The sequence below is a fragment of the Oryzias melastigma genome, linkage group LG3 (genome assembly GCF_002922805.2).
Source record: "Oryzias melastigma strain HK-1 linkage group LG3, ASM292280v2, whole genome shotgun sequence".
NCBI classification, from domain to species: Eukaryota; Metazoa; Chordata; class Actinopteri; order Beloniformes; family Adrianichthyidae; genus Oryzias; species Oryzias melastigma.
In genome coordinates, this window is record NC_050514.1 from 23,342,724 (window position 1) to 23,358,789 (window position 16,066).

Genomic DNA, 16,066 nt, shown 5'->3' on the forward strand with positions numbered 1-16,066 from the left:
TCCTCCCTGACTGGAGTTATTGCTGCCATGCGGGCGGCTGCATATCTGTGCCGAAAGGACGCGCGAGTGTCTGTGACTGTGAACAGCAAACGTTGATTGTTGCAAGCAGGGAGACGTGGAAGACCTCATCGACTTTGGGATTGTTCATTGAAACGAGGACAAAAAAAACATACAACATAAAGAAGTTTCAAATACTTTCTCATCGTTTCCCGTCCGCACAAAAGAAAATGGAAGGCACGCAAAGGCCTCTGGGAGATTAGAATGAAATTTCAGAAAGCTCCGTCTCCGTGGACCAATGAGAACGTTTCTGTTTGACAGAGAAATAATGGGCAATTCATAAAATCATAAGCGCACAGGTTCCACAGCGGCTCCTGAAAAACATGGGATCCTCAAACTGTGCAAAACAACAGAAAGCTTTTGCTACCATTCAAAGCTGATAAATATCAATAAGGCATTTGTTCAGCTAAAAAAAAAAACAGGCATAACAGAAAAGCCAGAAAAAGCCATGTGAGGATTAATATATAGATTTCTAAACAGCTGCAAGGGTACTGAAAGATGTGGAATGTTGTATTATGAACCTAAGAAGAGAAGGTTTCATCAGGGCGGGATGTGTCACTGAAATGTCTGGACAGCAGGCAGTCCCATCAATCAGGGCTACATTTTTTTTTTTTTTTTTTTATAATCCAGTATTTGAAGTCAAATCTTGCTTCTCTTCTGCTGATCTTCACTCCATCAAACCCCTAGAAGTGTTCGCCTCTTCTGAGGCGTCCTCATGGCTGAAAGGTCCATGCTGGTGAGAAGGGGAAGGAAACACTTCAACGCCGTCTCCACTCAGAGCTTTCCGCTCACGGAGCAGAGAGCCCAGTGCTCAGGAAGACGAGAAGGTCAAACTCGGACCTGAGAGTTGCCGGACAGCTTGGGAGCAGCCGGGATCCGTCACAACGCCACATTTCCCTTTACGTGTCAGAACCGGGCTTCAAGTGTCATTTCCGGATAGCTCAGAGGGGCACTCCGCTGTTCTCTTCTTTCACCCAGACCAGCACCTGGATTAGGACCCGAGTCCCTGTCTGAGTTGTGGAGTTTGCAGGTTGACAGATGGAGGGGGGGGTGAGCCTTTGAGGCGGAGTTAAGGTGGAACTACGACTGGTTGTGAGCTGATGGAGGCCCGTGAGCGCTCGGAGCCTGGGACATGTCTCTCCCGATGATTTCATTTACTGCAGAAGAAAAACACAAAAACAACAATTTTAATTACTTCAAACCAAAAAAATTATCATTTATTTACAAATGCAAATATTCTTCAGGTCATAGATGTACCCTTCCATTCAATATATCATATTTTTAAAGAGCAAATATGTTGTTTTCTCATTAAAGTTACACTTTTATTGTAAAAAAAAAAAAAAAGTGTCCCCAGTGGTCTTTTAATCATAATTATGCTGATTTTAGCCAAAATGAAAAAACCTGTGTCGTTTTCTGGGACAGTTTCCACAGCAGTTCAGTAGAAATTCTTCCCTGAGTTGTGGATATGAATGTGAAGCAACCCCGACCCCCTTCTCCTCCCCGTTGTGGAGTGGAGCAGGGAGCTTGTGATTATTTTCTGCGTCTCCTTTTCAATCTGCTTCATTTTGTCTGCTCCTGTGTCATAACAATTTGAATAAAGAAATATTCAGAAATGCAATTTTGAGCATAGTTTTCTTTACACATGTCAGAAAATACAACTAGAACCTGTTAAAAATACCAAAAACATGATTTTCATTGGAGCTTATAGTCTAACTTTGATAAAATAATTAATAAAAGCTACATGTCTGAGGCACTGATAAAACAGATTTTTATTCACTCTGAGTTTATAGTTCATTTTTAAATCAATAAAAACAAAGATGAGATGTATTTCTTCTCAAATGTCAGCTCTCTTTACTGAAATCCTCTTGAAGCAATGTGCAGTTGTTTCCAGCAGAGGGCAGTGGCGTTCCACACCGACTTCACCACACAACAGAAACACCAACTGCACAAAACGTCAACATGGAAAAGCTGAATGAGGCCGGCTAACTTTTACAGCACAAAGTCGCTGTTGTGTCGTGATATTCAACAACTTCTACCAATACTGAGAGAATCTCGATGAACTGAGCAGCCTGCAGGACCGTCCATTACTTCATTCAAGCTTTAACCACTTTCTCAGGCTGACATAAAACCACTGTTCGACCAGTATGGTCGATCCCAAGGAGGCATTTGGGCTCAACGCCTCGGAGCCCGTGTTTAAACAAATAACAGTCGTCTCTATGAGAGTTGCAGCTCTTTTTTCCCTCTCAGGCCGCCTGCATGATTGTTTTACTGCGCTCACAGCGGGACCACAAGAAACACAGCAGGCAGCTCGTAAAGACTGCAGCCGTGAAGGAGATCAACAAAAACGACTTTGACGTGGTGAGGAAGACATGAGGGCAGAAAGGCAGAGGAGACCTTCTTTTTTTTTTAAACTAGAAATGTATGGAAAATCTAGTTTCCACTGCGACACGTGAGGGCTCAGCTTTTGTGTGGAGCGCCGGGGCTTCATGTGGTTTCCCTGAGAGTGACGATTAAAGGTCAGGCGTGCAGAAACGAGGCAGGGCCAACTGGTTTGGGGAGGGTGTAGCACAGACCTGTGGCCCAGTCTGGCAACTGGGAGGCTTCCAGGCAGACCTGTCTGAACATGACAGTCCACTTGTGCAGCCTTACAGTAAAATAGGACCTTCCCCAGAACAGAACAAGCAAATATGTTACTGTAACTCAGAGGTAGGGGGTGAGTCAGTCAGTGGATGAGCAAATGAACCCAGATGAGTGTATATTTTTAATCAGAAATAGAAATGTTAATTCAAAAAACATCATTTTTTTTTATCATTAGATCAATAAGATTGGATATGTTTTTGGATTTAAACAACTTTATTGAAAGTAAATTAAAGTAAAACTTACTCAAAGTTGCTTTTCTTAAAACTAAATTTGTTTAAGAAAGTATTGCATGTTTGACTCAGAGCTTTGGCTTGAATTATTTCCTTTTTTCTGCTGCTTGCTTTTGTGTCTGGCCACCATCACTCACATCATCCTGTTAGCGTGGGAGGCTCTTCCTTTTCCATGTCAACCATCTTCACCTACACCGTCGAGCTGACACCACATGCATACGAACGAGGCTGCGGGGTGACAAACGTTTTACCTTTACATACGCAGCGCGGCGCAGAGGTGGAGCTCAGGACGGGCACTTATCCATTTTGTCACGCAAAATTAAGTGTGAAAAAGAAACGCCTGATGCAGGACAGCGACTCCTCTGCTGAGGGCCGTGACCTTTTGAAAGGCGTGAGGCGCAGCTGGGCTCAGAGCAAACAGCGGCTTACAGCTGTTAACAGAGCAGCTGTACTGATAAGAGCTGCGCTTTTGTGCAGGTTCCACGCCATTAAGATACATTTAACCCATTTGAAATGGGTTTGATTCACTTTAACGTACTAAAATTTGAATTTTTGAGTAAAAAATGCTAAAAACACAGGGATTCAGAACTTCTGGAGCTCCCTGTACAACCCTGTTTACTTATGGTGTCGCTGCTTTAATAACACAGGAATAGGAGCAACAGTGAGTGAAGTGCGACACACTGACATTAAGTGGGCGTCTGCAGAAACCTATCACCTTCCGCTGAACTGATTAGATTGTTGCAGAGGCAAACACTAATTTGCGGACTGATAAATAACTCAGGCGGACGGAGGTGGACGGAGGGCAGCCAAACAAAAAAAAAAAAGGGTCAAAAAAGCTGCCACTCAATGGAGTCAGGCCTTATTGTGATTCATATCGATCTGATTCACACGGTTTTCTCCGACAGACGCAGCAGCAGAGATTTCCCCACACGATTCGTCACACAAAAACTGCTTAGGATTGTTCCAAACATGAAAAAAAAAAGGTAGCTGCACTGTCGGATGTTGATTTCTTACTCATTTTGTAGAAAAAATTAATCTATTTTCAGACGAAAACTGTAAAGTGATGCATAAAATAGCTCAAAAATACTTAGAATAAAAGCCCCAGATAGATTCCTTAAAAGTCAAGAAAATGAGATTTTTGAGAGTTTGACTTAATTATATTATATTCTGAGCTCCGCACATCAATACTCTAGAAGTGAAAGAGAGGTTTGAGTGGCGTGCAGCGTCTTACGGGTTTCATATGCTGATAGTGTTTTCTCGGGTTTACTGGTATCGTTCATGACAGTGCAACAGAAAGCCGGTGATTCAGCGCTGCCTGCCGTAGTAACTGTGGCTCTGAATGTCTCAACCGGAGGGAGATCCTCTTAAGATGACTGGGAGGGGGGCTCCCTAGCCAAAATATACATAAGGCAGTCAGTGAACTACTGTTACTACTGCTTCAAGTGGCCGTAGGCTTTTATCTGATTTTTTCCGTCTACCATCGAGGACTTCCTTTTCTGTGTGTAGTTAATGCAGATAGAAAAAAGACAGTGAAGACTGTGAGCAAATACTGTATGAAAGCTTTATGAAATAATGCAAAATATTGCTTTTCATTGAATAGAATTAATTAAAATATTTTAATGACATCAGAGTCATGGATACATCTTTCTCTTTATTTTCCTTATTCCAGGTTTTGCATTAATATGATTGTGACAAAAAAGGCAGGATTTCCACACATAGACATTCGATGCATTGGTTCAAAGTCATTATAACCCTCAATGACAAACGGAACACAGTCCCGACTCTAGAAAACAGAACTCTGGCAGAGCGGCTTACACAAACCAATTCAAGGTCCAAAAAATGAAGACAGGACGCCTCAACGGAAAGCTTTAGTGTAAAAGTAATAAGAAAGACTTGTTTTGCCTGGAATATTAAAACACAGTTTCCACCGTGCACATTTTTTCACAAAGCTTGGAGTAAAGTAAAAACCGCAATGGAAATCGACGGTCACTTAATGGAAGCCGTCGCCCCGTCCGTCATCCAGACGTGCGGAAAAGAGAATTCTCTCCTTCTTTAATCTCTTCAATTTCACTTCTGGAGAAAACGAGAAAGAGGATGAGAGCGCAAGAAGAAGAAGAGAGGCTTGGTCATGAAGTCGGTTTCTCAGAGTCATTTGTTGGAGTGAATCATTTGTGAATTCTCATTTCGTGTGACAGTGAGTGAATCACAGGAATCGCAGGCTTTCAACTGGGACACTTTTCTCTGCAGATGCCCAGAGGAATGCACTTTGACAGAGCAGCCGCAGAAGCAGACCAACCAAAGTAACAGGTCATTTCTGACATTGAAGCTACAGATTTTAAAGTACAGCCACAAAACATTTTCAGTTTGTAAATTCAATACATTTTTGTTATAACTGGAAAACTATTCTGAGAAAGAAATATAATTCAGCTGCAAATTATTTTCTTGCTGTGTAAATGTTTGGTTGGTCAAAAAAACAACTCCATTAAAATCATGTTTTTGGTGGTGTTTTGGCCTTTTTGTCATGATGGAGGATGTATATTAAGAAAATTAAGCTCAAATGTTGTATTTTTGAGTAAATGTTTCCGATTTAAATGATAAATCAGGAGATGTTGAAAAAGGTTTGTAGAAGTGATGTAGAAGCTACAATCGGTAGGCCACACCCCCCTGCTCCACTCCCTTTGGATGCATCAGGTTATAGACAAATAGATCCATGTATGTCTTTGTTTTCCTCGTCAGACCCTAAATCTGGCTCAAAACTGATAGCTCAGATATTGCTCTCCATTTTTGTTGCACTGCTAATGTTAGCTTTGGGTCGTGAGGGGCCGTAAAAGCTAGCAAAACTGCGTGAACAGTTTGGTCAGTTATGGGTGACGGGAAGGGTAGCGGGGCTGCTCCATTCGAACTGCACCACCCACAACTTGGAGAAGAAATTTTAATGAACTCCTGCCGCTCTGCAGAAACTATGTCCAAGAAACAACACAGGTAATTTCATTTTGGCTAAAAAAAATATAATCATAATTAAAAGACCACTGGGAACAGTTTTAAAATAGATCCAAAAGATGATTGGACTGGGACTTAAACTAGTAATAAAATAAAATTAAAGATGAATTTGAAATAAAATATTGTCTCAACAACAAAATGTGTTTTGTAGCATAGTGATTTGAAGTTACTTCCCACCACAATCACCAGGTTTATGCTAAAACACAGTTTATACACTGTTGCTCACACATGTCTACAGCTGCACATTTACAAGCAGGACGGAGATCCACTTCCTCCCTTTCTGTCAAGTCCTCACTTGTGCATCATTAAAACTGAGCTGACTCTTTGTACAACCACGCAGGAACAGCATAAACCAACAGGAGAAACAAAAAGCAGTTCAAACTAACGAGCAAAAGCAGGGCGTTGCTTTGAGACTGTGCTGTTTATTTCATAATGACATGGAATTATCATGTCAAAAACAAGCGAGAGGGCTTTCAAAATTCTCTCATCTTTAGAGGGATTTCTAGGGTTCCCTCTGCAGCTGGCGGCGTCTCCACACACGGCTCCTGCCAGGAACTCCGCCGCACACTTGTTAAATCTTCATTTTTTCTGTAACAAGTCATTTTCCATTTCTTTCAGGGGAAATGGTAAAAGCTGGAAAAGGCTAACGCTTGCCATTGTTTTTGAAAACCGGCGTTTGATGGAAACGGATTTTCCTTCCAGTTTTTTAGCAGATGAAGGGCTTGTTTTTGCTTTTGCGGTTGCTTATTGGCTAAATGAAGACTCTTAGTCATAGCATAGCCCCACACATTTAAAACAAAAGGCATAATATGTCGCTTTTATACAAATGGAATGTTGAAGAATGAAAAATAAATTGCTCTGTTTATTTTAAGCTTTCAGTGTTTTTTATATACAGATGGAGGGACAGAAATTACCTTGGGGACTAACTAATGCAGCTTTGACTGTTTCTGAAATAATTTGAATGAACTGATGCCTCAGCACACTATAGTGACATTTGAACATCAATGGCTGAGGAACAGGATTGCAAAAGCGTGAATGCAGTTAAGTGGAGATGATGCCGGTTATGTTTGTCATGAGTAACAAACTGTTTGCGTGTCGGAGCAGAAACTTGAGCACATCACTCAAGCAGCTTCTCTCAGCTTCATTCCATTTTTTGAATCAAATTTCATGGCTTTAAAGATTTTAAATTATATTATGTGTAAAATAGAATAAATTACAGATTATAAATAATGTGTTTTTCAAAATAAAAGCAGTGCAGGCTCACTCTGATCATTATTTGATCTTTTTTGAAAGTGTTCCCAGTGTTTTTTTTAATTATGATTATGTCGTTTTTAGGCAAAATGTTAAAAAGCTGCGTTGTCTAAGACATAGTTTCTATAGAGTGGCAGTAGTTCATTAGAAAATTGCTTCCAAGTTGTGGGTGGGACTGTTGGCGTGGCGTAAACCTGTCCCTTCTTCCTATCATCGATGTGTCTACGCCTGCCAGCTAGCTTACAAACCCCAACCTAACATCATTGGTACAACAAAAATGGTATTGGAGCTATCCAGCCATACAGTTTTGAGCCAGATACTAACTTGAACTAGAAAAAATAAGTCGTTAATGTATCTATTTGTCTTCAAGTGGACGCATGAGAATGGAGCTTGAAACCCACTGATTGCATTTTCTACGTAACAATTTTCATCTGCTTCTGATTCACAATGGCTAAAATAAATAAATACTCCAAAATGCAATTTTACGCTTGACTTTATATGTCCTCCACAATAAAAAAAATGCCACAACAACATGTTAAAAACACTAAAAACACAATTTTCATGGGAGTAGATATTTAACCCTTTAATACCTGAGGCATTGCCGTCAACACTTAAAACAAAAAATCTTTAACATATTCTAACTTTTTAATTGTTCCAGTAGATTTCAGTAGATTTTGAAGTATTCCTTCAAAATCTACAGAAATTAAAAAAGTTAGAGTAAATAAAAGAACATAAACTCTGAAGCCTCATTGTTAAAGGGTTAAAGGAAGTCAAATTGCCTTATCTTAAGCATGACCTCACGTGATATGTTGTTTAAAAAAATGCTAACATAAGCAAATACATTAATTCATGTAATGATTTAAAATATGACAGATAAAAATAAAAACAACTTCAAAATGTATTTCTTAATAGAGTAAATGTAAAAAAAAGTAAATAAAATACATTATCTAAATATACTGGAAAGAGACAAAAGAATTTGCCTTTTGTGTTTCCCCCGGTAGAGTTAACAGCATAAGTGTTATTCAAATGTCAAACGGTGTGTTTGGAGTGTAAGGAGAGGAAACAGACTGATGGAGGGCTTCTGTTCTGAAGAGGAAAAACAGGAGAACAGACTCACCATCACTGCTGATGCTCTTTCTGGACAGAACTCTACACCATCAGGTGACAAAACATTTGATCTTCTGTATGTAAAAGCATCACTGTTTGTTTTCCCCCTCAGTGTGTTGTAGGTCATCCTGAGCTGAATGTATTCCAGTGATTCACGCAGCAAAACAGCGATTTCCTCTTTCTGATTTACATGTCGGTTACTCAAACATCGTTGCGGTTGAATTCCCACAGTCAGCTAACATGGAGGTCTTCAGTTAAGACACAGGGGAAGTCCCTCTTTCTGGGGACAGTTTTTTTTTTATTTTGTTTTTTTATCTGTGCTGCACTTGTGGGAGTGTTGATGTTTCAGTCACGTTGTGTGATTTTGTTGGTCATCCTAACCAGTACACCCCGCTGTACAAGACCCACTCTGATGAAAATGGTGTTCTTGCAGCATTTTTCTCATGATGGTGGACATTTATAAAAGAATTTACATTATTATCTGTAATTTATTCTATTTAACATGTAAAATAATTTAAAATCGTTAAAGCCATGAAATTTAATCCAAAAAAATACAAAACACAACTCAGAGCTGAATTTCTAATGAACTACTGCCAATGTGCAGATAATGTCTTAAAACTCAGAACCGTAGAGTGGGACTACCAAAAATAATCCTAAAAGTTCAGATGAAGATGTATTAAACTAAGCTAGATAAATCAATACCAGATAAAATTAAAATGTATAAAATGTTAGAAGCAACACAAGTTGTTCACCCTAATAAAGTGTAATGTTTTTCACCATATAAAGACAAAAAATTGATAAAATATCTGTTCAAGAGCTTGTTACATCTGGACTTCTCCTGCTTGTCTCAGTCCACACCCTCAAAGATGAGCTCCAAGTTTGTCCCAGCTTTACATTTTGGGAGGAGTCCAGCTAACAAAATAGTGATAAAAAAAAGGCGGTGGGGAGACTCCCTGCACACACTGTCATCAGTTTCAAACAAACATACAGAGACAATCCCACTACTGTTCCATCCAGTTCATGCAGAGCATGACCTCAGTCATGTGTTGATTAATGAGCTAAATGCATGGGTCTGCACCCGCCTCAGACTGTCACCATGACAGCTATAATTGGTCACATGAGAGTCCATCCTTTAAGCCACTTCTGTTAATTGAGTAGTCCCACAAAAAGGCGGACAAGTGTTTGCACAACATTTTCATACTGAGGGTATAATAAAAAATTCATATGGAGGACAATCTGATCTTCTACAGCAAATCCCCAGTTTATGTGCGTCTACAGCATTATCTAAAGCAAAAAAACACAAAAAAGAAAGAGAAGACAAAAATTCATAAACTGATTAATCATTTATTTTCCATCAATTTGACTATAATTCTAAATATTTGATTAAAATATACATCTATATATGCATTTCTATTTTAGCCGCCAACTACATTTCAGTGTGAACGTCTTAGCTGTGAGACCCTGCAGAGAGGATGGATTGTGATTTTGTCTGTCCATCTGTCTCTCAGCCTGTTTTTACACCTCCTGCATCTCATGCTCTGCCTGCACACAAACACATATGCACACACAGCCACCCCAACACACACCTCCACAGCATCAAATAGATTTACATAAGCATAATAGACCATCTCCCTGTTACACACACACAAACCTCCAGCATGCTCTGATGTGCGTCACAGGGACCATCTGCTTGCTAACTAGAGCACTTTCTACACACACATTTCCCATTCCTGCTCATCAAAACTGACACTCGGCTGCGCTATTTCATTTTTTGCACGGGAAACTCTTCATCATACAAAAGCGAAACATTTTTAGGGGCACACTTTTCATCTACACTTTCATAACAACTTCCATATTTCAGAAAACCATAGTCTCTGGAGAAATCCAAAACTGGAAGATGATGCTACATCACTCCAACGGATAAACTGACAGCTTCACTGCATCAGAAAGCTGGTTTCTCTTGTTGTAATGACACTAATCACACACTCGTTAGGGACCGAATAATGTCACCAACTTTAATTAAGCTGGGTTAAAACTGTTTTACGAGACTCACGTCACAAAGGTGTTATTAGCCTTTCAGTCAAACATTAATGACTAAACAATTAGAGTTGGTGAAATAGGTGCTGAACTATTGGGAAATAAAGCTTTACTCTTTGTTCTAAAGTTTTTACCGCAAAGGAAATCTGATTGATTGCTGACAAGTCCATTTTAACATTAACAGCTGATGTGCAAATTAAAAAAAAAAGAAATGAAAATCTTCAGTATTTCTGACATTTGTCATTTAAATTAACCTTACAGTCTATGTTGTGCTTTAGGAAGGGATTTTAGTACATTTAGGTGCATAATTATATCACAATTGTGATGAAAAAGTTTTGAATCAGTGGAAAACTGTTTTAACATTTTCATTCCACACAGGAGTGCAACAATCCATGTCAAATAAAAACAAATTTCTAAACAAATGCCTTTGAATTTTCAGATAAAACTCATTTGCACTTCATTCTGACCTGTCCTCGTGCCAAAGGGGGCTGAAAGTGAGCTACTTTAGAGAGTGTGCCATGACCTCCTAAAGCTAAAAGCTGTGCTAAGTTTCCTGTTGCTACATTAAAACATGGCCTACAGAGCTGGGCTGGCACAGAAAGTTATTTTTAGCCACAGGCTCCAAAAAAAAAAAAAAGATCTTACATTCCCGGTTGAAGTGTGTCGCAAACTTTTTACGCTTTTTTTTTTTTTTTTGTGGGAGGAGAACAAGTTCCCTCAGTCGTGTCTTTGTGGTTGTGTGAGGACATTTACAGAGCTCGAGTGTGAAATGTGCGGACAAACAGATATCAGAAGCACCAACAAATCTGACTGTAAAACAGGGAGACAGTGAGTCTGCATATTGTTAGAGCATTGTCAAGTGTTGTGCTCTGATGAACTCCAGTCGGTCCTTCACACATGATTTATTTACAGCCGCCTCGTGTTAATTAGCTTGACCCCTGCAAACGCACAATATCCCCCCTCCCACACTGCCTCACCAGGCTACTTATTAACCCTAAATCTTCAGTGGGCTCATTTGAATATGCCATCGGGGTTAGGGGGAAAAAAACAGGTGCAGATCTGATGTGCAGATAAGGAGGAGGATATTTAGAGCAGTTGAAAGTGCTCTTTTAAGCACAGTGGAACGCATGAGCAGGAGAAAATGAATATGCTAAAATAAAAGATAAAACTCAATTGTTAGGCATACTAGTTTCTACTGAGCTTTCAAATGAGAACTGTTACACAAATGGAAGCACACACCGAATGCAGTGACTGCAGCGTTCCAGCCGTAGCCTTAGCAAATAGAACAAAAAGATTCAATACTCTGTTGTTCCCCAGTTCCAGGAAAATAAAGATTAAAGTGTAATTACTTTTTCAATCCACTGCCAGACATAAAAAAGCTTATTAGAATTAAATTAACTCTCAGAGTACACGATTTTTGTTATCGTTTATGACGTAATATTAGGATCTCCAAATATCAAACACTGTTGTAAAAAACCTTTAGGAAATACAACTAGCTTTACAATGTGAAGTACGTTTAATCTGTTAGATGGTTTCTGACCAAAAATTAACTTAATTAAGCCTGACAGCTCAAAGTAATCAGCTACAATATGCAAATTAGTAGGGGTAGGGATGTTCTATTCAGAATTTTAAAATTTCCAAGCCAAATTTAAAATTTTAAAACTGTAACTTTTTAAAAATAATTATGAACTAAATATATAGCATTACTTGCGATAATGCTAGTGTGAATGCTGTAAGCTGAATTTGGCCGCTGAAGATGCTAGTGCTAATAGCTGAAGATGATGAAATTGATAGCTAAAAACGCTGAAGCTGGTAGCTGAAAATGCTGAAGTTAATAGCGGAAAACGGTGAAGCTGATAATATTAGCTAAATGCCAAGTTAGCCTAAAAAACTAAATAAAAAAAAAGACAAGAACCTAGGTTAGCCAAAACAGCTAGCATGTAGCTGATTTCCGATCACGTAGTTTCACGTGATTGGGTCGGGTCATCCACACACACTGCATCCCTTTTTGATGCCATGACTATTTTATCTGAGACACAAACTCAAGGTGATCAACTAAGGTAGATGGTTTTCATAAATCGTGAGGAAAAAATGACATCTTACCATCATCCAGTGTGATGTCCTGCAGGCCAATGGAGCGGAAAGTGGGCTCTCTATCTTCTGGCTCTTGTTTGATGATCAGCCTCTCCCCCTCAGAGGAGGGGAAGGGCCCCTGAGGACTCAGAGGATGAACCAGGGCCCCGACTGCTGCTGGGGACAGGCTGCTCATGACCGGGCTTGTGGCCTGAGGAGACGGCTGTCCTGAATGCTGCTGCAAGGCCCCGAGAGGGCTGCCACCTGAGGTGGGGGAAGACGAGGTCGGGGACTGGTAGGGCAGCGAGTGGAGTTGAGGAGAAGAAGGTCCAGAGTGGGGAGAAGCAACCATCCGTGGAGGGGGCGCGGTGGATGGAGTGGGACAGGACGCCGACCTTTGACTTACTGGGTGGTAATCCATTCCTCGCTGCAGCTGTGAGGAGTGCTGCCCGCTGAGGGGGTGCCCACCTGAAGAGGGCACCTGGTTGGAATTTGGAGAGCAGTGATAAGCTCCTAGTCGGTGGAGGTGTGGGGATGAGGGAGTGAGCAGAGGTTGTTGGTTCTGCGGGGACCCAACAATGGGGTTGGTTGATGTGGAAGGTGAAGAACAAGGGGAAGATGGATACACCATGCCCATGCTCATTGGGTGTGATGTTGCAGTGGGGCTCTGCTGAAACGGAAGCCTCTCATAGCCCTGAGGTGAGAGGTTGGGTTGGCCATTAAAGGACAGGCTGTGACTCGGACTATGGCTGTGCTGCAAAGGCTGGTATAAGGGCTGAGGTGGAGCGGGGCCAGAACTCTGTTGGAAAGTCATGTGGCAGTCTGCAGGAGGGTGGTGCAAACTGCGACCTTGGAGGTGAGGCAGGTGCTGGAAAGATGGGGAGCTCAGGGGGGCGCAGGGGCCCGGCAGAGGTAGCAGGCCATGTCCGGAGCTGGTGGCCAGGCCATGAGGGGAGCTGGACAGAAGGCTGTCCGATGGGTGGCTCTGCTCAGGAGAAGGCAGCTGAGTGTGGACCAAACTGGCAGCATGTGCCAGGGGCATGGAAATGGGGGGTCCAGGGAGGTCCAGCTCATCTCTGTGCTCCTGCTTTACCATCACTGAAAATATATAAATAGGGGAGGGGCAGGAAGAGGAGGAAAAACAAAAACAAAAAAAAAGCAAGTTAGGGCCCCATATACCTCCATGTTTTAGTTTGTCTTGTTTAATAAAGTCCCACATCAACTATATTTGCTTCTATTGTAAAATTGTTCGTTGTGGTCTTCTATTATAATTTCGCAGTTTTTCACCAAAATCAAAAAGAATGTTTAATTTTTTAAGAAATATTTTTTGCAGCGCAAAAAGAAACTCACAAGGAATTCGCCTCTGGGTTGTGGCCGGGACTGCTTGCGCAAAAGTAGCCCTACGTGATTTCCCAGCATCCCATTCAAAAATATACTTTCCCATTGTGTTTGGAATGTTTTTCTGTCTCTCACTTTATTGTTTTCTGCTGGAGTGGGAGGCTTTTCTGTCTTCCCTTGTTTTTCAGGTGATCCTGATTGGACAAGGTTGTTTTTGTGTAGTTCGAGCTGTTCTGTAAATTAATTCCCAGATTATTTTGAGGCTGGGTTTGTTTTTAAGAGTTTTTTAGTCATCTGGATATTTCATTTGTTTTTTTGTCTTTACGTTACATCCTTTTACAAGCTCCTAGAGGTGTGACAGGCACGCCCAAGGCAGTTGCTGCATCAAAAACCCAGCTTTTTCAAACCACAGATTTTATCTGTTCCTGATCAACCATAATTTGATTAAAGAAATAATGGGAGAAATGGCTTTAGTCTTAAATTTTTTTATAAAAGTCCTCTATCATGAGAAAAATGCTACAACAAGATGTTAAAAACATGATTTTCTTTAAACAGAAGTCTCTGATAATGGTGTCCATCAGCTGCGTTATTCAAACTCCAGTTCACTAAAACATGTTTTTTTAATTTTTCCAGACAGTCCCTTCACAAGCAACCAGCTGTAATGATATATTATTACATATTATTTTCTTTATCTTACATCTGTTTATCATAATTATTGTGGTGAACATGTGTGAAGCTAAAAGAGAGAAAACGGAGAACACGATTTTTATTTCTGTGTTGATCATCACTTGTTACAGCCACAAAAGTTGTTTTTTACAGTGAGTATGACAGAGCTCCACTCTGTAAAACTAAATTGTTACTGTGTCTCTATAAATGTGGGTCCTGGAGTCTTCTGAGTCTCTGCAATAGAATGACAAACAGAGAAAACTTCTCTGTTTTAGAATACAGGGAAGTGTTTTGATGTGCGCAGGCTCACAGGCTGCGGTTAAGATGTTCTTACGCCCACAGGTGAGGACAGAAGCACTCATTGTTTTTATGTCACAATTTATTGCTAGTTGAAAAAAAGCACAATAAGAAAAACATACTGTTGAGCTAAGTATTGTTGTGCAAGTCAGTAAAAAAAAAACTAAAATCAAGAGGAAGGAAATGCAACTTTTAAACTCTGTAAGATCTGAGATGCTTTTAAAACATGAGAACTGCAATAACCAAAAATGTTGCATCAAGAGTCATTTGACAAGTCAATATAAAAAAAAGTTTTATTTGAGGGTTTTTTTTTATTTTAGCTTCCTTTTTTCTATCTTTTCCACCAAAAGATCTTCAGTAAAGCTGAAAAATGCCAGATCAAATGACTTTAAAGCAGCTAAAATACATAACTGTGAAGTAGGTCTTCCTGATAAAAAAGAATGGGGCCATTCCCTTTTAGTCTGACAGCTTAGAGTACCACTATGCCAATCGCTAACCTATTTCCCAATCTGGCGCCTTGTGGTGAGTTTTATTTTTACATGGTTCTGAATCAGAGAGAGAGCATATGTTGTCAGTTTGGGTGCAATCATGTGAAATGTGTGGGAGAGGAGACAAAATGCCCCCCAGCCTAGTTTACACCAAAGGAACAAACAAGTTCACCGACTGTCCTGCACTCACCCTTAACGCCTGTGGGACTGTGAGGTGCAGAAAAGGCTAAGCAGGGATTATTTTAACAGAAACTTTGTGCCAAGAGTTTTCAAGAGTGTATTGAGATTGCAAAAAGATACTACTAAAAAACAAGTCAATAAAAATGTTTAATAGTTTAATTGCAAATAATCTTGTCTTTCAGATTGTCTTAAATTCCTCTTCTAAGTGAGACGAGTAAGAGATGAAAGATAAAAGACTCCAGATTGGCTGACTGTTTTTCTCTTCCTTTCTCTCTTTTTTGCCACAATAAAGCAGGCGGCGTCCCCGGTGACAGTGGTGGTGTCAGCGACCCAGCTTGACTGATAGCGCGGTGTTATTTTACACCGCTCTGACTGGCTGCGCTGATGTTTCAGCGGTGAAAACAGGAACTGCTTGTGCCGAGTGGGCGTGCTTGCAAACAGAAAGGCTGGGTGGGTGGATGGGCAAGGCTGCTTGTACACATACACACACATGCGACATACACACACTGTTGCGGTGTTGGGATGCATTGCAAAAAAAAAAAAAAATGCTCACATGTCAATATACTACGCCAACGTAGTTTTCGGTTTGACTAGTTGTAAAAAACAATATCAAATATCAAAATATAGGCTAGACTTGAAAAGCCCCAAAAAAAATTGAAACGCTAATTTCTCATTAATATTATTGAAATAACTTGAAAAATT

General features: G+C 40.3%; 1 protein-coding gene and 1 long non-coding RNA gene across 2 annotated transcripts in view; one reads left to right on the forward strand and one right to left on the reverse strand.

Moving 5' to 3' along the window:
* Window positions 1-659: 659 nt before the first annotated feature.
* Window positions 660-16,066, reverse strand: part of nfatc3a (nuclear factor of activated T cells 3a) — a gene marked incomplete at its 5' end in the record, with an annotated part of 65,085 nt that continues 49,678 nt past the window's right edge. The window contains 2 exon segments of the mRNA XM_024295850.2: window positions 660-1,214; window positions 12,426-13,493. Coding sequence (XP_024151618.1) covers window positions 1,138-1,214; window positions 12,426-13,493 — 1,145 coding nt within the window. The 3' untranslated portion in view covers window positions 660-1,137.
* LOC112160933 lies at window positions 7,836-15,910 on the forward strand. Its single transcript, XR_002921756.2, has 2 exons — window positions 7,836-8,339; window positions 15,657-15,910. It is a non-coding gene; the product is annotated as an uncharacterized LOC112160933 (long non-coding RNA).